Source organism: Hemitrygon akajei, chromosome 8, assembly GCF_048418815.1.
Source record: "Hemitrygon akajei chromosome 8, sHemAka1.3, whole genome shotgun sequence".
In the NCBI taxonomy this organism is placed as follows: Eukaryota; Metazoa; Chordata; class Chondrichthyes; order Myliobatiformes; family Dasyatidae; genus Hemitrygon; species Hemitrygon akajei.
Genome location: NC_133131.1, coordinates 4284421 through 4305558, shown reverse-complemented (window position 1 = coordinate 4305558; position 21138 = coordinate 4284421). Strand labels below are relative to the sequence as shown.

Here is a 21138-nt window from a genome sequence, read left to right as displayed (position 1 = left end):
CTTCCCCTTCCTGAAGGTCTCAATCATTTCTGTGGTCTTGATGATACTAAGTACAAGGTTATTGTTGCAACACCCTTCTACCAGCTGATCTATCTCTCTCTTGTATGTCTCCCTGTCATCTCCCACTCCAATTGTTAACGCAGTGCACAGCTGCTGGGTTCCAAACACGTCACATGCACATCTCAGCAGGGTCATACACAACGTTATTGTGTTCTTACATAAAGCACAGCAAATAGTTAAAGAAGCTGCAGGTACAGAATGTTCAGCTAGGAGCTGTACCATTGTTGACCCAGGCTTTACCTGTGCTAAAGTTACCCAGACTGGATGCATTCTGGTTTCCTGACTGAGAATAAACTGGTGACTGCACGAGCTTTGATCAACCCAGGAGTGTGTGATGGGACGGTGTGGAGGGAGTTTCACTCTGTGTCTGACCCCGGGAGTGTGTGATGGGACGGTGTGGAGGGAGTTTCACTCTGTGTCTGACCCTGGGAGTGTGTGATGGGACGGTGTGGAGGGAGATTCACTCTGTGTCTGACCCCAGGAGTGTGTGATGGGACAGTGTGGAGGGAGTTTCACTCTGTGTCTGACCCCGGGAGTGTGTGATGGGACGGTGAGGAGGGAGATTCACTCTGTGTCTGACCCCAGGAGTGTGTGATGGGACAGTGTGGAGGGAGATTCACTCTGTGTCTGACCCCGGGAGTGTGTGATGGGACGGGAGGGAGTTTCACTCTGTGTCTGACCCCGGGAGTGTGTGATGGGACGGTGTGGAGGGAGTTTCACTCTGTGTCTGACCCCGGGATTGTGTGATGGGACGGTGTGGAGGGAGGTTCACTCGGTGTCTGACCCCGGGAGTGTGTGATGGGACGGTGTGGAGGGAGATTCACTCTGTGTCTGACCCCGGGAGTGTGTGATGGGACAGTGTGGAGGGAGATTCACTCTGTGTCTGACCCCGGGAGTGTGTGATGGACGGTGTGGAGGGAGTTTCACTCTGTGTCTGACACCGGGAGTGTGTGCTGTGACGGTGTGGAGGGAGATTCACTCTGTGTCTGACCCCGGGAGTGTGTGATGGGACGGTGTGGAGGGAGTTTCACTCTGTGTCTGACCCCGGGAGTGTGTGATGGGACGGTGTGGAGGGAGCTTCACTCTGTGTCTGACCCCGGGAGTGTGTGATGGGACGGTGTGGAGGGAGATTCACTCTGTGTCTGACCCTGGGAGTGTGTGACGGGACGGTGTGGGGGGAGTTTCACTCTGTGTCTGACCCCGGGAGTGTGTGATGGGACGGTGTGGAGGGAGTTTCACTCTGTGTCTGACCCCGGGAGTGTGTGATGGGACGGTGTGGAGGGAGTTTCACTCTGTGTCTGACCCCGGGAGTGTGTGATGGGACCGTGTGGAGGGAGTTTCACTCTGTGTCTGACCCCTGGAGTGTGTGATGGGACGGTGTGGAGGGAGTTACACTCTGTGTCTGACCCCGGGAGTGTGTGATGGGACGGTGTGGAGGGAGTTTCACTCTGTGTCTGACCCCGGGAGTGTGTGATGGGACGGTGTGGAGGGAGCTTCACTCTGTGTCTGACCCCGGGAGTGTGTGATGGGACAGTGTGGAGGGAGATTCACTCTGTGTCTGACCCCGGGAGTGTGTGATGGGACGGTGTGGAGGGAGATTCACTCTGTGTCTGACCCAGGAGTGTGTGATGGGACGGGAGGGAGTTTCACTCTATGTCTGACCCCGGGAGTGTGTGATGGGACGGTGTGGAGGGAGTTACACTCTGTGTCTGACCCCGGGAGTGTGTGATGGGACGGTGTGGAGGGAGTTTCACTCTGTGTCTGACCCCGGGAGTGTGTGATGGGACGGTGTGGAGGGAGCTTCACTCTGTGTCTGACCCCGGGAGTGTGTGATGGGACAGTGTGGAGGGAGATTCACTCTGTGTCTGACCCCGGGAGTGTGTGATGGGACGGTGTGGAGGGAGATTCACTCTGTGTCTGACCCAGGAGTGTGTGATGGGACGGGAGGGAGTTTCACTCTATGTCTGACCCCGGGAGTGTGTGATGGGACGGTGTGGAGGGAGTTACACTCTGTGTCTGACCCCGGGAGTGTGTGATGGGACGGTGAGGAGGGAGATTCACTCTGTGTCTGACCCCAGGAGTGTGTGATGGGATGGTGTGGAGGGAGATTCACTCTGTGTCTGACCCTGGGAGTGTGTGACGGGACGGTGTGGGGGGAGTTTCACTCTGTGTCTGACCCCGGGAGTGTGTGATGGGACGGTGTGGAGGGAGTTTCACTCTGTGTCTGACCCCGGGAGTGTGTGATGGGACGGTGTGGAGGGAGTTTCACTCTGTGTCTGACCCCGGGAGTGTGTGATGGGACCGTGTGGAGGGAGTTTCACTCTGTGTCTGACCCAGGAGTGTGTGATGGGACGGGAGGGAGTTTCACTCTATGTCTGACCCCGGGAGTGTGTGATGGGACGGTGTGGAGGGAGTTACACTCTGTGTCTGACCCCGGGAGTGTGTGATGGGACGGTGTGGAGGGAGTTTCACTCTGTGTCTGACCCCGGGAGTGTGTGATGGGACGGTGTGGAGGGAGCTTCACTCTGTGTCTGACCCCGGGAGTGTGTGATGGGACAGTGTGGAGGGAGATTCACTCTGTGTCTGACCCCGGGAGTGTGTGATGGGACGGTGTGGAGGGAGATTCACTCTGTGTCTGACCCAGGAGTGTGTGATGGGACGGGAGGGAGTTTCACTCTATGTCTGACCCCGGGAGTGTGTGATGGGACGGTGTGGAGGGAGTTACACTCTGTGTCTGACCCCGGGAGTGTGTGATGGGACGGTGTGGAGGGAGTTTCACTCTGTGTCTGACCCCGGGAGTGTGTGATGGGACGATGTGGAGGGAGCTTCACTCTGTGTCTGACCCCGGGAGTGTGTGATGGGACGGTGTGGAGGGAGATTCACTCTGTGTCTGACCCCGGGAGTGTGTGATGGGACGGTGTGGAGGGAGTTACACTCTGTGTCTGACCCCGGGAGTGTGTGATGGGACGGTGTGGAGGGAGATTCACTCTGTGTCTGACCCAGGAGTGTGTGATGGGACGGGAGGGAGTTTCACTCTATGTCTGACCCCGGGAGTGTGTGATGGGACGGTGTGGAGGGAGATTCACTCTGTGTCTGACCCTGGGAGTGTGTGATGGGACGGTGTGGAGGGAGTTTCACTCTGTGTCTGACCCCGGGAGTGTGTGATGGGACGGTGTGGAGGGAGTTTCACTCTGTGTCTGACCCCGGGAGTGTGTGATGGGACCGTGTGGAGGGAGTTTCACTCTGTGTCTGACCCAGGAGTGTGTGATGGGACGGGAGGGAGTTTCACTCTATGTCTGACCCCGGGAGTGTGTGATGGGACGGTGTGGAGGGAGTTACACTCTGTGTCTGACCCCGGGAGTGTGTGATGGGACGGTGTGGAGGGAGTTTCACTCTGTGTCTGACCCCGGGAGTGTGTGATGGGACGGTGTGGAGGGAGCTTCACTCTGTGTCTGACCCCGGGAGTGTGTGATGGGACAGTGTGGAGGGAGATTCACTCTGTGTCTGACCCCGGGAGTGTGTGATGGGACGGTGTGGAGGGAGATTCACTCTGTGTCTGACCCAGGAGTGTGTGATGGGACGGGAGGGAGTTTCACTCTATGTCTGACCCCGGGAGTGTGTGATGGGACGGTGTGGAGGGAGTTACACTCTGTGTCTGACCCCGGGAGTGTGTGATGGGACGGTGTGGAGGGAGTTTCACTCTGTGTCTGACCCCGGGAGTGTGTGATGGGACGGTGTGGAGGGAGCTTCACTCTGTGTCTGACCCCGGGAGTGTGTGATGGGACGGTGTGGAGGGAGATTCACTCTGTGTCTGACTCCGGGAGTGTGTGATGGGACGGTGTGGAGGGAGTTTCACTCTGTGTCTGACCCCGGGAGTGTGTGATGGGACCGTGTGGAGGGAGTTTCACTCTGTGTCTGACCCAGGAGTGTGTGATGGGACGGGAGGGAGTTTCACTCTATGTCTGACCCCGGGAGCGTGTGATGGGACGGTGTGGAGGGAGTTACACTCTGTGTCTGACCCCGGGAGTGTGTGATGGGACGGTGTGGAGGGAGTTTCACTCTGTGTCTGACCCCGGGAGTGTGTGATGGGACGGTGTGGAGGGAGCTTCACTCTGTGTCTGACCCCGGGAGTGTGTGATGGGAAAGTGTGGAGGGAGATTCACTCTGTGTCTGACCCCGGGAGTGTGTGATGGGACGGTGTGGAGGGAGATTCACTCTGTGTCTGACCCAGGAGTGTGTGATGGGACGGGAGGGAGTTTCACTCTATGTCTGACCCCGGGAGTGTGTGATGGGACGGTGTGGAGGGAGTTACACTCTGTGTCTGACCCCGGGAGTGTGTGATGGGACGGTGTGGAGGGAGTTTCACTCTGTGTCTGACCCCGGGAGTGTGTGATGGGACGGTGTGGAGGGAGCTTCACTCTGTGTCTGACCCCGGGAGTGTGTGATGGGACAGTGTGGAGGGAGATTCACTCTGTGTCTGACCCCGGGAGTGTGTGATGGGACGGTGTGGAGGGAGATTCACTCTGTGTCTGACTCCGGGAGTGTGTGATGGGACAGTGTGGAGAGAGATTCACTCTGTGTCTGACCCCGGGAGTGTGTGATGGGACGGTGTGGAGGGAGTTTCACTCTGTGTCTGACCCCTGGAGTGTGTGATGGGACGGTGTGGAGGGAGATTCACTCTGTGTCTGACCCCGGGAGTGTGTGATGGGACGGTGTGGAGGGAGTTTCACTCTGTGTCTGACCCCTGGAGTGTGTGATGGGACGGTGTGGAGGGAGATTCACTCTGTGTCTGACCCCGGGAGTGTGTGATGGGACGGTGTGGAGGGAGTTTCACTCTGTGTCTGACCGCGGGAGTGTGTGATGGGACGGTGTGGAGGGAGATTCACTCTGTGTCTGACTCCGGGAGTGTGTGATGGGACGGTGTGGAGGGAGATTCACTCTGTGTCTGACCCCGGGAGTGTGTGATGGGACGGGAGGGAGATTCACTCTGTGTCTGACCCCGGGAGTGTGTGATGGGACGGTGTGGAGTGAGTTTCACTCTGTGTCTGACCCCTGGAGTGTGTGATGGGATGGTGTGGAGGGAGATTCACTCTGTGTCTGACCCCGGGAGTGTGTGATGGACGGTGTGGAGGGAGATTCACTCTGTGTCTGACCCCGGGAGTGTGTGATGGGACGGTGTGGAGGGAGTTCACTCTGTGTCTGACCCCGGGAGTGTGTGATGGGACGGTGTGGAGGGAGTTACACTCTGTGTCTGACCCCGGGAGTGTGTGATGGGACGGTGTGGAGGGAGTTTCACTCTGTGTCTGACCCCGGGAGTGTGTGATGGGACGGTGTGGAGGGAGCTTCACTCTGTGTCTGACCCCGGGAGTGTGTGATGGGACAGTGTGGAGGGAGATTCACTCTGTGTCTGACCCCGGGAGTGTGTGATGGGACGGTGTGGAGGGAGATTCACTCTGTGTCTGACCCCGGGAGTGTGTGATGGGACGGTGTGGAGGGAGTTTCACTCTGTGTCTGACCCCGGGAGTGTGTGATGGGACGGTGTGGAGGGAGATTCACTCTGTGTCTGACCCCGGGAGTGTGTGATGGGACGGTGTGGAGGGAGTTTCACTCAGTGTCTGACCCCTGGAGTGTGTGATGGGACGGTGTGGAGGGAGATTCACTCTGTGTCTGACCCCGGGAGTGTTTGATGGGACGGTGTGGAGGGAGTTTCACTCTGTGTCTGACCCCTGGAGTGTGTGATGGGACGGTGTGGAGGGAGATTCACTCTGTGTCTGACCCCGGGAGTGTGTGATGGGACGGTGTGGAGGGAGTTTCACTCTGTGTCTGACCCCGGGAGTGTGTGATAGGACGGTGTGGAGGGAGATTCACTCTGTGTCTGACTCCGGGAGTGTGTCATGGGACGGTGTGGAGGGAGATTCACTCTGTGTCTGACCCCGGGAGTGTGTGATGGGACGGGAGGGAGATTCACTCTGTGTCTGACCCCGGGAGTGTGTGATGGGACGGTGTGGAGTGAGTTTCATTCTGTGTCTGACCCCTGGAGTGTGTGATGGGATGGTGTGGAGGGAGATTCACTCTGTGTCTGACCCCGGGAGTGTGTGATGGACGGTGTGGAGGGAGATTCACTCTGTGTCTGACCCCGGGAGTGTGTGATGGGACGGTGTGGAGGGAGTTCACTCTGTGTCTGACCCCGGGAGTGTGTGATGGGACGGTGTGGAGGGAGTTTCACTCTGTGTCTGACCCCGGGAGTGTGTGATGGGACGGTGAGGAGGGAGTTTCACTCTGTGTCTGACCCCGGGAGTGTGTGATGGGACGGTGTGGAGGGAGTTTCATTCTGTGTCTGACCCCGGGAGTGTGTGATGGGACGGTGTGGAGGGAGTTTCACTCTGTGTCTGACCCCTGGAGTGTGTGATGGGACGGTGTGGAGGGAGATTCACTCTGTGTCTGACCCCTGGAGTGTGTGATGGGACGGTGTGGAGGGAGATTCACTCTGTGTCTGACCCCGGGAGTGTGTGATGGGACGGTGTGGAGGGAGTTTCACTCTGTGTCTGACCCCGGGAGTGTGTGATGGGACGGTGTGGAGGGAGATTCACTCTGTGTCTGACCCCGGGAGTGTGTGATGGGACGGTGTGGAGGGAGTTTCACTCTGTGTCTGACCCCTGGAGTGTGTGATGGGACGGTGTGGAGGGAGATTCACTCTGTGTCTGACCCCGGGAGTGTGTGATGGGACGGTGTGGAGGGAGTTTCACTCTGTGTCTGACCCCGGGAGTGTGTGATGGGACGGTGTGGAGGGAGATTCACTCTGTGTCTGACTCCGGGAGTGTGTGATGGGACGGTGTGGAGGGAGATTCACTCTGTGTCTGACCCCGGGAGTGTGTGATGGGACGGGAGGGAGATTCACTCTGTGTCTGACCCCGGGAGTGTGTGATGGGACGGTGTGGAGTGAGTTTCACTCTGTGTCTGACCCCTGGAGTGTGTGATGGGATGGTGTGGAGGGAGATTCACTCTGTGTCTGACCCCGGGAGTGTGTGATGGACGGTGTGGAGGGAGATTCACTCTGTGTCTGACCCGGGAGTGTGTGATGGGACGGTGTGGAGGGAGTTTCACTCTGTGTCTGACCCCGGGAGTGTGTGATGGGACGGTGTGGAGGGAGTTTCACTCTGTGTCTGACCCCGGGAGTGTGTGATGGGACGGTGTGGAGGGAGATTCACTCTGTGTCTGACCCCGGGAGTGTGTGATGGGACGGTGTGGAGGCAGATTCACTCTGTGTCTGACCCCGGGAGTGTGTGATGGGACGGTGTGGAGGGAGATTCACTCTGTGTCTGACCCCGGGAGTGTGTGATGGGACGGTGTGGAGGGAGTTTCACTCTGTGTCTGACCCCGGGAGTGTGTGATGGGACGGTGTGGAGGGAGATTCACTCTGAGTCTGACCCCGGGAGTGTGTGATGGGACGGTGTGGAGGGAGTTTCACTCTGTGTCTGACCCCGGGAGTGTGTGATGGGACGGTGTGGAGGGAGTTTCATTCTGTGTTTGACCCCGGGAGTGTGTGATGGTACGGTGTGGAGGGAGTTTCACTCTGTGTCTGACCCCGGGCGTGTGTGATGGGATGGTGTGAAGGGAGTTTCACTCTGTGTCTGACCCCGGGAGTGTGTGATGGGACGGTGTGGAGGGAGATTCACTCTGTGTCTGACCCTGGGCGTGTGTGATGGGACAGTGTGGAGGGAGATTCTCTCTGTGTCTGACCCTGGGAGTGTGTGATGGGACAGTGTGGAAAGAGATTCACTCTGTGTCTGAGCCCGGGAGTGTGTGATGGGACGGTGTGGAGGGAGCTTCACTCTGTTTCTGACCCCGGGAGTGTGTGATGGGACGGTGTGGAGGGAGCTTCACTCTGTGTCTGACCCCGGGAGTGTGTGATGGGACGGCGTGGAGGGAGATTCACTCTGTGTCTGAGCTCGGGAGTGTGTGATGGGATGGTGTGGAGGGAGATTCACTCTGTGTCTGACCCCGGGTGTGTGTGATGGGACGGTGTGGAGGGAGTTTCACTCTGTGTCTGACCCCAGGAGTGTGTGATGGGACAGTGTGGAGGGAGTTTCACTCTGTGTCTGACCCCGGGAGTGTGTGATGGGATGGTGTGGAGGGAAATTCACCCTGTGTCTGACCCCGGGCGTGTGTGATGGGACGGTGTGAAGGGAGATTCACTCTGTGTCTGACCCCGGGAGTGTGTGATGGGACGGTGTGGAGGGAGTTTCACTCTGTGTCTGACCCCGGGAGTGTGTGATGGGACGGTGTGGAGGGAGATTCACTCTGAGTCTGACCCCGGGAGTGTGTGATGGGACGGTGTGGAGGGAGTTTCACTCTGTGTCTGACCCCGGGAGTGTGTGATGGGACGGTGTGGAGGGAGTTTCATTCTGTGTTTGACCCCGGGAGTGTGTGATGGTACGGTGTGGAGGGAGTTTCACTCTGTGTCTGACCCCGGGCGTGTGTGATGGGATGGTGTGAAGGGAGTTTCACTCTGTGTCTGACCCCGGGAGTGTGTGATGGGACGGTGTGGAGGGAGATTCACTCTGTGTCTGACCCTGGGCGTGTGTGATGGGACAGTGTGGAGGGAGATTCTCTCTGTGTCTGACCCTGGGAGTGTGTGATGGGACAGTGTGGAAAGAGATTCACTCTGTGTCTGAGCCCGGGAGTGTGTGATGGGACGGTGTGGAGGGAGCTTCACTCTGTTTCTGACCCCGGGAGTGTGTGATGGGACGGTGTGGAGGGAGCTTCACTCTGTGTCTGACCCCGGGAGTGTGTGATGGGACGGTGTGGAGGGAGTTTCACTGTGTGTCTGACCCCGGGAGTGTGTGATGGGACAGTGTGGAGGGAGTTTCACTCTGTGTCTGACCCCGGGAATGTGTGATGGGATGGTGTGGAGGGAGTTTCACTCTGTGTCTGACCCCGGGAGTGTGTGATGGGACGGTGTGGAGGGAGATTCACTCTGTGTCTGACCCCGGGAGTGTGTGATGGGACGGTGTGGAGGGAGTTTCACTCAGTGTCTGACCCCTGGAGTGTGTGATGGGACGGTGTGGAGGGAGATTCACTCTGTGTCTGACCCCGGGAGTGTTTGATGGGACGGTGTGGAGGGAGTTTCACTCTGTGTCTGACCCCTGGAGTGTGTGATGGGACGGTGTGGAGGGAGATTCACTCTGTGTCTGACCCCGGGAGTGTGTGATGGGACGGTGTGGAGGGAGTTTCACTCTGTGTCTGACCCCGGGAGTGTGTGATAGGACGGTGTGGAGGGAGATTCACTCTGTGTCTGACTCCGGGAGTGTGTCATGGGACGGTGTGGAGGGAGATTCACTCTGTGTCTGACCCCGGGAGTGTGTGATGGGACGGGAGGGAGATTCACTCTGTGTCTGACCCCGGGAGTGTGTGATGGGACGGTGTGGAGTGAGTTTCATTCTGTGTCTGACCCCTGGAGTGTGTGATGGGATGGTGTGGAGGGAGATTCACTCTGTGTCTGACCCCGGGAGTGTGTGATGGACGGTGTGGAGGGAGATTCACTCTGTGTCTGACCCCGGGAGTGTGTGATGGGACGGTGTGGAGGGAGTTCACTCTGTGTCTGACCCCGGGAGTGTGTGATGGGACGGTGTGGAGGGAGTTTCACTCTGTGTCTGACCCCGGGAGTGTGTGATGGGACGGTGAGGAGGGAGTTTCACTCTGTGTCTGACCCCGGGAGTGTGTGATGGGACGGTGTGGAGGGAGTTTCATTCTGTGTCTGACCCCGGGAGTGTGTGATGGGACGGTGTGGAGGGAGTTTCACTCTGTGTCTGACCCCTGGAGTGTGTGATGGGACGGTGTGGAGGGAGATTCACTCTGTGTCTGACCCCTGGAGTGTGTGATGGGACGGTGTGGAGGGAGATTCACTCTGTGTCTGACCCCGGGAGTGTGTGATGGGACGGTGTGGAGGGAGTTTCACTCTGTGTCTGACCCCGGGAGTGTGTGATGGGACGGTGTGGAGGGAGATTCACTCTGTGTCTGACCCCGGGAGTGTGTGATGGGACGGTGTGGAGGGAGTTTCACTCTGTGTCTGACCCCTGGAGTGTGTGATGGGACGGTGTGGAGGGAGATTCACTCTGTGTCTGACCCCGGGAGTGTGTGATGGGACGGTGTGGAGGGAGTTTCACTCTGTGTCTGACCCCGGGAGTGTGTGATGGGACGGTGTGGAGGGAGATTCACTCTGTGTCTGACTCCGGGAGTGTGTGATGGGACGGTGTGGAGGGAGATTCACTCTGTGTCTGACCCCGGGAGTGTGTGATGGGACGGGAGGGAGATTCACTCTGTGTCTGACCCCGGGAGTGTGTGATGGGACGGTGTGGAGTGAGTTTCACTCTGTGTCTGACCCCTGGAGTGTGTGATGGGATGGTGTGGAGGGAGATTCACTCTGTGTCTGACCCCGGGAGTGTGTGATGGACGGTGTGGAGGGAGATTCACTCTGTGTCTGACCCCGGGAGTGTGTGATGGGACGGTGTGGAGGGATTTCACTCTGTGTCTGACCCCGGGAGTGTGTGATGGGACGGTGTGGAGGGAGTTTCACTCTGTGTCTGACCCCGGGAGTGTGTGATGGGACGGTGAGGAGGGAGTTTCACTCTGTGTCTGACCCCGGGAGTGTGTGATGGGACGGTGTGGAGGGAGTTTCACTCTGTGTCTGACCCCGGGAGTGTGTGATGGGACGGTGTGGAGGGAGTTTCACTCTGTGTCTGACCCCGGGAGTGTGTGATGGGACGGTGTGGAGGGAGATTCACTCTGTGTCTGACCCCGGGAGTGTGTGATGGGACGGTGTGGAGGCAGATTCACTCTGTGTCTGACCCCGGGAGTGTGTGATGGGACGGTGTGGAGGGAGATTCACTCTGTGTCTGACCCCGGGAGTGTGTGATGGGACGGTGTGGAGGGAGTTTCACTCTGTGTCTGACCCCGGGAGTGTGTGATGGGACGGTGTGGAGGGAGATTCACTCTGAGTCTGACCCCGGGAGTGTGTGATGGGACGGTGTGGAGGGAGTTTCACTCTGTGTCTGACCCCGGGAGTGTGTGATGGGACGGTGTGGAGGGAGTTTCATTCTGTGTTTGACCCCGGGAGTGTGTGATGGTACGGTGTGGAGGGAGTTTCACTCTGTGTCTGACCCCGGGCGTGTGTGATGGGATGGTGTGAAGGGAGTTTCACTCTGTGTCTGACCCCGGGAGTGTGTGATGGGACGGTGTGGAGGGAGATTCACTCTGTGTCTGACCCTGGGCGTGTGTGATGGGACAGTGTGGAGGGAGATTCTCTCTGTGTCTGACCCTGGGAGTGTGTGATGGGACAGTGTGGAAAGAGATTCACTCTGTGTCTGAGCCCGGGAGTGTGTGATGGGACGGTGTGGAGGGAGCTTCACTCTGTTTCTGACCCCGGGAGTGTGTGATGGGACGGTGTGGAGGGAGCTTCACTCTGTGTCTGACCCCGGGAGTGTGTGATGGGACGGCGTGGAGGGAGATTCACTCTGTGTCTGAGCTCGGGAGTGTGTGATGGGATGGTGTGGAGGGAGATTCACTCTGTGTCTGACCCCGGGTGTGTGTGATGGGACGGTGTGGAGGGAGTTTCACTCTGTGTCTGACCCCAGGAGTGTGTGATGGGACAGTGTGGAGGGAGTTTCACTCTGTGTCTGACCCCGGGAGTGTGTGATGGGATGGTGTGGAGGGAAATTCACCCTGTGTCTGACCCCGGGCGTGTGTGATGGGACGGTGTGAAGGGAGATTCACTCTGTGTCTGACCCCGGGAGTGTGTGATGGGACGGTGTGGAGGGAGTTTCACTCTGTGTCTGACCCCGGGAGTGTGTGATGGGACGGTGTGGAGGGAGATTCACTCTGAGTCTGACCCCGGGAGTGTGTGATGGGACGGTGTGGAGGGAGTTTCACTCTGTGTCTGACCCCGGGAGTGTGTGATGGGACGGTGTGGAGGGAGTTTCATTCTGTGTTTGACCCCGGGAGTGTGTGATGGTACGGTGTGGAGGGAGTTTCACTCTGTGTCTGACCCCGGGCGTGTGTGATGGGATGGTGTGAAGGGAGTTTCACTCTGTGTCTGACCCCGGGAGTGTGTGATGGGACGGTGTGGAGGGAGATTCACTCTGTGTCTGACCCTGGGCGTGTGTGATGGGACAGTGTGGAGGGAGATTCTCTCTGTGTCTGACCCTGGGAGTGTGTGATGGGACAGTGTGGAAAGAGATTCACTCTGTGTCTGAGCCCGGGAGTGTGTGATGGGACGGTGTGGAGGGAGCTTCACTCTGTTTCTGACCCCGGGAGTGTGTGATGGGACGGTGTGGAGGGAGCTTCACTCTGTGTCTGACCCCGGGAGTGTGTGATGGGACGGCGTGGAGGGAGATTCACTCTGTGTCTGAGCTCGGGAGTGTGTGATGGGATGGTGTGGAGGGAGATTCACTCTGTGTCTGACCCCGGGTGTGTGTGATGGGACGGTGTGGAGGGAGTTTCACTCTGTGTCTGACCCCAGGAGTGTGTGATGGGACAGTGTGGAGGGAGTTTCACTCTGTGTCTGACCCCGGGAGTGTGTGATGGGATGGTGTGGAGGGAAATTCACCCTGTGTCTGACCCCGGGCGTGTGTGATGGGACGGTGTGAAGGGAGTTTCACTCTGTGTCTGACCCCGGGAGTGTGTGATGGGACAGTGTGGAGGGAGATTCACTCTGTGTCTGACCCCGGGAGTGTGTGATGGGACGGTGTGGAGGGAGATTCACTCTGTGTCTGACCCCGGGAGTGTGTGATGGGTCAGTGTGGAGGGAGTATCACTCTGTGTCTGACCCCGGGAGTGTGTGATGGGACGGTGTGGAGGGAGTTTCACTCTGTGTCTGACCCCGGGAGTGTGTGATGGGACGGTGTGGAGGGAGTTTCACTGTGTGTCTGACCCCGGGAGTGTGTGATGGGACAGTGTGGAGGGAGTTTCACTCTGTGTCTGACCCCGGGAATGTGTGATGGGATGGTGTGGAGGGAGTTTCACTCTGTGTCTGACCCCGGGAGTGTGTGATGGGACGGTGTGGAGGGAGATTCACTCTGTGTCTGACCCCGGGAGTGTGTGATGGGACGGTGTGGAGGGAGATTCACTCTGTGTCTGAGCTCGGGAGTGTGTGAATGGACGGTGTGGAGGGAGTTTCACTCTGTGTCTGACCCCAGGAGTGTGTGATGGGACAGTGTGGAGGGAGTTTCACTCTGTGTCTGACCCCGGGAGTGTGTGATGGGACGGTGTGGAGGGAGATTCACTCTGTGTCTGAGCTCGGGAGTGTGTGATGGGACGGTGTGGAGGGAGTTTCACTCTGTGTCTGACCCCAGGAGTGTGCGATGGGACGGTGTGGAGGGAGATTCACTCTGTGTCTGACCCCGGGAGTGTGTGATGGGACGGTGTGGAGGGAGTTTCACTCTGTGTCTGACCCCGGGAGTGTGTGATGGGACGGTGTGGAGGGAGATTCACTCTGTGTCTGACCCCGGGAGTGTGTGATGGGACAGTGTGGAGGGAGTTTCACTCTGTGTCTGACCCCGGGAGTGTGTGATGGGACAGTGTGGAGGGAAATTCACTCTGTGTCTGCCCCCGGGCGTGTGTGATGGGACGGTGTGGAGGGAGTTTCATTCTGTGTCTGACCCCGGGAGTGTGTGATGGGACGGTGTGGAGGGAGTTTCACTCTGTGTCTGACCCCGGGAGTGTGTGATGGGACAGTGTGGAGGGAGATTCACTCTGTGTCTGACCCCGGGAGTGTGTGATGGGACGGTGTGGAGGGAGTTTCACTCTGTGTCTGACCCGGGAGTGTGTGATGGGACGGTGTGGAGGGAGATTCACTCTGTGTCTGACCCCGGGAGTGTGTGATGGGACTGTGTGGAGGGAGTTTCACTCAGTGTCTGACCCTGGGAGTGTGTGATGGGACGGTGTGGAGGGAGATTCTCTCTGTGTCTGACCCCGGGAGTGTGTGATGGGACAGTGTGGAGGGAGTTTCACTCTGTGTCTGACCCCGGGAGTGTGTGATGGGACAGTGTGGAGGGAGTTTCACTCTGTGTCTGACCCCGGGAGTGTGTGATGGGACGGTGTGGAGGGAGATTCACTCTGTGTCTGACCCAGGGAGTGTGTGATGGAATGGTGTGGAGGGAGATTCACTCTGTGTCTGACCCCGGGAGTGTGTGATGGGACGGTGTGGAGGGAGATTCACTCTGTGTCTGACCCCGGGAGTGTGTGATGGGACGGTGTGGAGGGAGATTCACTCTGTGTCTGACCCCGGGAGTGTGTGATGGGACAGTGTGGAGGGAGTTTCACTCTGTGTCTGACCCCGGGAGTGTGTGATGGGACGGTGTGGAGGGAGATTCACTCTGTGTCTGACCCAGGGAGTGTGTGATGGAATGGTGTGGAGGGAGATTCACTCTGTGTCTGACCCCGGGAGTGTGTGATGGGACGGTGTGGAGGGAGATTCACTCTGTGTCTGACCCCGGGAGTGTGTGACGGGACAGTGTGGAGGGAGATTCACTCTGTGTCTGCCCCCGGGCGTGTGTGATGGGACGGTGTGGAGGGAGTTTCATTCTGTGTCTGACCCCGGGAGTGTGTGATGGGATGGTGTGGAGGGAGATTGTGATGGGATGGTGCAGAGGGAGCTTCATCCTATCTCTTCCCCTGCTCTGTGAGTGTGTGGCACAACATTCTGACCGTGATCTTGTCTCAAATTCAGTCCCTGCTGCACACAGGGTCAACTGTTGATCTCAGGGTTTAATGTCCTCAATGTCTGCACACGTGTCTGGGCAAAAGAGTTGGCAAGAAAGTTCCTCTGGGCCTTTAATAAACATTCCTGACTCATTAACAACTAACTTTGGTTTCAAATCTTTTTGGATGGCGATACTAAAATTCTGAAATAAAGGACAGAAGACAGAGGGAGAGAGGAAGTGATAGAGAGGTAGAGAGAGGTAGATAGATAGAGAGGGGGAAGGGAGTGAGAGAGAGGGGAAGGGAGAGAAAGATAGAGATAGATGTAGATAGAGGGGGAGAGGGAGTGAGGGAGAGAGTGGGTGAGAGATATCGAGAGGGAGAGAGGGATAGAGAGAGGTGGAGAGAGAGGGGGAGAGAGGGGGAAAGAGTGGGTAGATATATAGAGTGGGAGAGATGTATAGAGAGAGAAAAGGAGAGAGACACACACAAATCAGTCAGACAGATATAGAGAGACTGTGAGATCAGTCTTCCTCAGTGACTAAGAAAGTTTCTGCAATCACTGACATGTGGAGTTATTTGTTTACACTAAGTTCAGTGTGGGTTGGGCAGGTAGTTTTGTTCAAACACAAAGGGAAGCTGCTGGGAATTTTTATTTCCTCTGGATAACATGTCTCCTGTTGAGAATGTATCATTTGTCAACCTGGACTCACATCTCAGACATTGGAGAGTGTCCCTCCGTAATCGTGTTTAATCACCTCATAGAATAGTTACAGCACAGAAGAGGCCGCTCGGCCCTTTGGTTACTTGTCAGTTACCCAGTCCTTCCTCCACAGCCTTGCTAACTTTTCTTCACCGGATAGATTTGCAAACTGCCTGCAAACGCAGCACATGAAATGCTTTTTCAGGTTTCACTTTACTCTACAGGAGTCATCTCTAGTCCTCAACTCTTCCACCAATAGGAACAGCTCCCACCTCCCTCTCTGTCCAGAACCCTCATTTAATACACTCCCCCTCAGCCATCTCTTCTCCAAATAGTCCCAGCCCCATGATTCTGCCTTTGGAACTGTGGTTCTCCTCATCCCAGGAACCAATCTCCGATAATCTCCTCGGGACCTTTTCTGTTGCCTTTGCACCTTGTGCTCCTCCTGTGATGGTTTGCCTCAAGGGTCAGTGCTGGGTCCATTGTTATTTGTCATCTACATCAATGATTTGGATGAAAATACGTAAGGCGTGAGTATGTTTGCAGATTATAATGAAATGGGTGATATCATAAAACCATAAGATGAAAGAGCACAATTAGGCCATTTGGCCCATTGAGTCTGCTCCCCCATTTCACCACGGCTGATCCATTGTTCCTCTCAGTCCCAATCTGCTGCCTTCTCCCCGTATCCCTTCATTCCCTGACTAATCAAGAATCTATCAACCTCTGCCTTCAATATACATAAAGACTTGGCATCCACAGCCATCCATGGTGATGAATTCCACAGATGCACCACTCTCTGTGTAAAGAGGTTAACTCCATTCTGAAAGGACGCCCCTCTATTCTGAGGACATGTCCTCTGCAGTTATATTGTATAAAAATTCTCTGACGTTAAATGTACCTTTGAAACCTTTGGTCTTAGATTCTCTCACCACTGGAAAACATCGTCTCCACAACCACTCTATCAAGGCCTTTCACCATTCAATAGGTTTCAATGAGGTCACCCCTCATTCTTCTGAATTGCGGAGAGTACAGGCCCAGAGCCAGCGAACGCTGGCCTAAAGAACAAGCACGGAACGCTCTCGGGAGTGTTGTAGAACACAGGGATCTTGCAGTACAAGTGCATGGTGCATTGCGGGTGGTAGTGAAGTTAGACCGGGTGATGAATGAAGCATCATTAATCAAGGCACAGAGTAAAGTTCATGATTTGTTTTATGTGCATCAAACCTTTGAAACACTGAATGAAATCCATGGTTTGCATTAATGACCAACACAGTCCAAAGAAACATGGCCACAATGAGTAACCTTATCCTGTACATCTCTGGGATGTGGCAGGCAGCCGCAGAAACACTCCCGACTTTTTCCCAGAACTTTGCCTTCTGTCACCCTGGACAGGCAAACTGGCCAAGAATAGCTCCGATGTGTATCTTGGTCAGCAGTGAACACTTGGGTCTTTGGACCTGTTTCTGTATTGAGTGACTCTGTGAAACTTCTGCTGGAGGGAACTCTGCACTTTCTCTGCTGAAGAGACTTTCCCTAAAACCTCAACCAAGTTCATTGTGTCTGTGTTACTGTACTGTGGTCACAGCCTCTGCCCCCTGTCCCTGTACTCTGCCCCATCCCCGCCATCACTTTGCCTGCTCTCTTCATGCCCATTAATCGCTTTTACAGTGGCACAGTCTCCAGCCCTAAACCCCATCCCGACCCTAACCCCATTTGCAAACACAACCTCTTTCCCAACCTCAGCCTCAATCCCAATCACAATCTCAACTCTAATCCCCAGACCCAATCCCAACCCTACCCCTATTCCCAACCTCACCGCTAACTCCATTCCCAACCACAACCTCAATCCCAATCACAATCTCAACTCTAACCCCCAGACCCAATCCCAACCCTACCCCTATTCCCAACCTCACCGCTAACTCCATTCCCAACCACAACCTCAATTCCAGAATCCCAGCCCTATCCCCAGTCCCAAACCTAACCCCAACTACAACCAAACCCAGCCCCAATCTCAACAATCCCAATCACAACCCAATCCCAACCCAGCCTTTGAAGAGAGAAACCTCCAGCTGGTGAACAAGATCCGTCAGCGCGCCCCCGACACACACACACACACACACACACACACACACACACACTTACACACTCTCACACACACACTTACACACTCTCTCACACACACACACACACACACACACACACACACACACTTACACACTCTCACACACACACAATCGTATCCGCAGCCGCTGCAGGAACCCCGCGTCCGAACCCAACAGTCCCGTAGCTCTTTATCCGAAGCCAGTGTGCGGATGAGACACCGCCCCTCCTATCATATCACCCTTGCTGGGTTAACATCTCCTGTCAATCAAAGAGGCGAGTTAATCTTTAATTGTTTTTCTTTTATATACAAGTCCCCGCTGTTCGCGAGTCCAAACTCTCTCTCTCACTCTCTCCCTCACTCCCTCTCTCACTTTCTCTCTCCCTCTCACTCGAGGCCAGAATGGATACTCACTGGAAAACGCTCTGGGCTTTCAAGAACGAGCTGATCATTGTCCTGTCGCTCCTGTTGTTACTGCCGTTACCCCTGGTTATTCCCACCCCGGTAAGCAGACCGACGCGGAGACCAGCCACAGGACGCACTGGCTGAAGCTCCGAACTCAGGCAGAATTGCGTTGCGGGCTACTGGGCTTGGCGATCCGCTTACTAACTCCGAACCCGAGCCAGTCACAACTTCGATTACACTGCTTACTGTTATCGGAGAGTGCAGTTTGTGACTGAGGGAAGACAGAGGGTCGGCTCGACTCTGTGTCTGACCCCAGGAGTGTGTGATGGGACAGTGTGGAGGGAGTTTCACTCTGTGTCTGACCCCAGGAGTGTGTGATGGGACGGTGTGGAGGGAGTTTCACTCTGTGTCTGACCCCGGGAGTGTGTGATGGGACGGTGTGGAGGGAGATTCACTCTGTGTCTGACCCCGGGAGTGTGTGATGGGACGGTGTGGAGGGAGATTCACTCTGTGTCTGACCCCGGGAGTGTGTGATGGGACGGTGAGGAGGGAGCTTCACTCTGTGTCTGACCCCGGGAGTGTGTGATGGGACGGAGTGGAGGGAGATTCACTCTGTGTCTGACCCCGGGAGTGTGTGATGGGACAGTGTGGAGGGAGTTTCACTCTGTGTCTGACCCCGGGAGTGTGTGATGGGACGGTGTGGAGGGAGTTTCACTCCGTGTCTGACTCCGGGACGGTGTGATGGGACAGTGTGGAGGGAGTTTCACTCCGTGTCTGACTCCGGGAGGGTGTGATGGGACTGTGTGGAGGGAGTTTCACTCCGTGTCTGACTCCGGGAGGGTGTGATGGGACGGTGTGGAGGGAGATTCACTCTGTGTCTGACCCCTGGAGTGTGTGATGGGACGGTGTGGAGGGAGATTCACTCTGTGTCTGACTCCGGGAGGGTGTGATGGGACGGTGTGGAGGGAGTTTCACTCCGTGTCTGACTCCGGGAGGGTGTGATGGGATGGTGTGGAGGGAGTTTCACTCCGTGTCTGACTCCGGGAGGGTGTGATGGGACGGTGTGGAGGGAGATTCACTCTGTGTCTGACCCCGGGAGTGTGTGACGGGACGGTGTGGAGGGAGATTCACTCTGTGTCTGACTCTGGGAGGGTGTGATGGGACGGTGTGGAGGGAGATTCACTCTGTGTCTGACCCCAGGAGTCTGTGATGGACGGTGTGGAGGGAGATTCACTCTGTGTCTGACACTAGGAGTGTGTGATGGGATAGTGTGGAGGGAGTTTCATTCCATGTCTGACTCCGGGAGAGTGTGATGGGACAGTGTGGAGGGAGTTTCACTCTGTGTCTGACCCCGGGAGTGTGTGATGGGACGGTGTGGAGGGAGATTCTCTCCGTGTCTGACTCCGGAAGAGTGTGATGGGACAGTGTGGAGGGAGTTTCACTCTGTGTCTGACCCCGGGAGTGTGTGATGGGACGGTGTGGAGGGAGTTTCACTCTGTGTCTGACTCCGGGAGGGTGTGATTGGACGGTGTGGAGGGAGATTCACTCTGTGTCTGACCCTGGGAGTGTGTGACGGGACGGTGTGGAGGGAGATTCACTCTGTGTCTGACCCCAGGAGTCTGTGATGGGACGGTGTGGAGGGAGATTCACTCTGTGTCTGACCCCGGGAGTGTGTGATGGGACGGTGTGGAGGGAGTTTCACTCCGTGTCTGACTCTGGGAGGGTGTGATGGGACGGTGTGGAGGGAGATTCACTCTGTGTCTGACCCCAGGAGTCTGTGATGGACGGTGTGGAGGGAGATTCACTCTGTGTCTGACACTAGGAGTGTGTGATGGGATAGTGTGGAGGGAGTTTCATTCCATGTCTGACTCCGGGAGAGTGTGATGGGACAGTGTGGAGGGAGTTTCACTCTGTGTCTGACCCCGGGAGTGTGTGATGGGACGGTGTGGAGGGAGATTCTCTCCGTGTCTGACTCCGGGAGAGTGTGATGGGACAGTGTGGAGGGAGTTTCACTCTGTGTCTGACTCCGGGAGGGTGTGATGTTACCCTGACCGTAGGAGTGTGTGACGGGATGATGTTGACTGGGAGATGCAGTTCCTGGAAGAAGTGAGGTTTAGTATAAAGAAACGCCCACATTCCTCACCTCTACGTCCAGGTGACACGGAGTCCTGGAATCTGAACTATCAGATCCGACCCACTCGGTTAGTCAACTCTGGAAAAATATTTTACTGCTGGCAGAACAGCAAAGTTTTTGTTATTGAGAAGTTACTGAGGTCACAGGTTCCAGGTATTTTGCACTTTGACTGACTGATAAATTTTTGCAATCAATAGAAGGCTCCTTAATTAACAAAGTGTAAATTCCTTTCACTGTGTCCTGCAAAACAGCACTCACTGATAACAAACCTGTGAGTCCAAGGTGATACATTGAGCCCTGGGTCACAACTGTATGGGTCAGACACAGAGTGAATCTCCCTTTATTTCACTGTCCCATCACACACTCCTGGAGTCAGACATTGAGTGAAGCTCCATCCACCCCATCCTATCACATATTTCTGGAGTGAGGCAGAGTGAAACTCCCTCCACACTGTCCTATCAGACACTCCTAGAGTCAGATACAGAGTGAAACTCCCTCCACACTGTCCCATCAGACACTCCTAGAGTCAGATACAGAGTGAAACTCCCTCCACACTGTCCCATCAGATACCCGTAGGGTCATACACGGAGTAAAACTCTCTCTGTACTGTCCCGTCAGACACGTAGGGTCAAATAGAGTGAAACTCCCTCTACGCTGTTCTATCAGACACTCCTAGGATCAAACTCAGAGTGAAGCTCTCTCTATACTGTTCTATCACATACCACTGGGATCAGACAAAAACCAGTGGGCACAGCACTGCCCATCTTGGGTAAAGTCCTCCCCATCATTGAGCTAATCTACATGGAGCGCTGTCGCGGGAAAGCAGCGTCCATCATTAGGGACCCCCACCATCCAGGCCGTGCTGTCTTCTCGCTCCTATCATCAAGAAAGTAGAGGAGCCACAGGACTCACCCACCAGGTCCAGGAACAGTCATTACCCCTCAACCATCAGGCTCTTGAACCAGGAGATAACTTCAATTGCCCCATCATTGAAATGTTCCCACAACCTATGGACTCACGTTGAAGGACACTTCT

At 56.0% G+C, this 21138-nt stretch overlaps 1 protein-coding gene across 1 annotated transcript in view; it reads left to right on the top strand.

Moving 5' to 3' along the window:
• Positions 1–17884: 17884 nt before the first annotated feature.
• LOC140731566 (Na(+)/citrate cotransporter-like) overlaps positions 17885–21138 on the top strand; it is an 81923-nt gene continuing 78669 nt past the window's right edge. Inside the window, exon 1 of the mRNA XM_073053084.1 lies at positions 17885–18068. Coding sequence (XP_072909185.1) covers positions 17967–18068 — 102 coding nt within the window. The 5' untranslated portion in view covers positions 17885–17966. The remainder of the gene's footprint in view (positions 18069–21138) is intronic.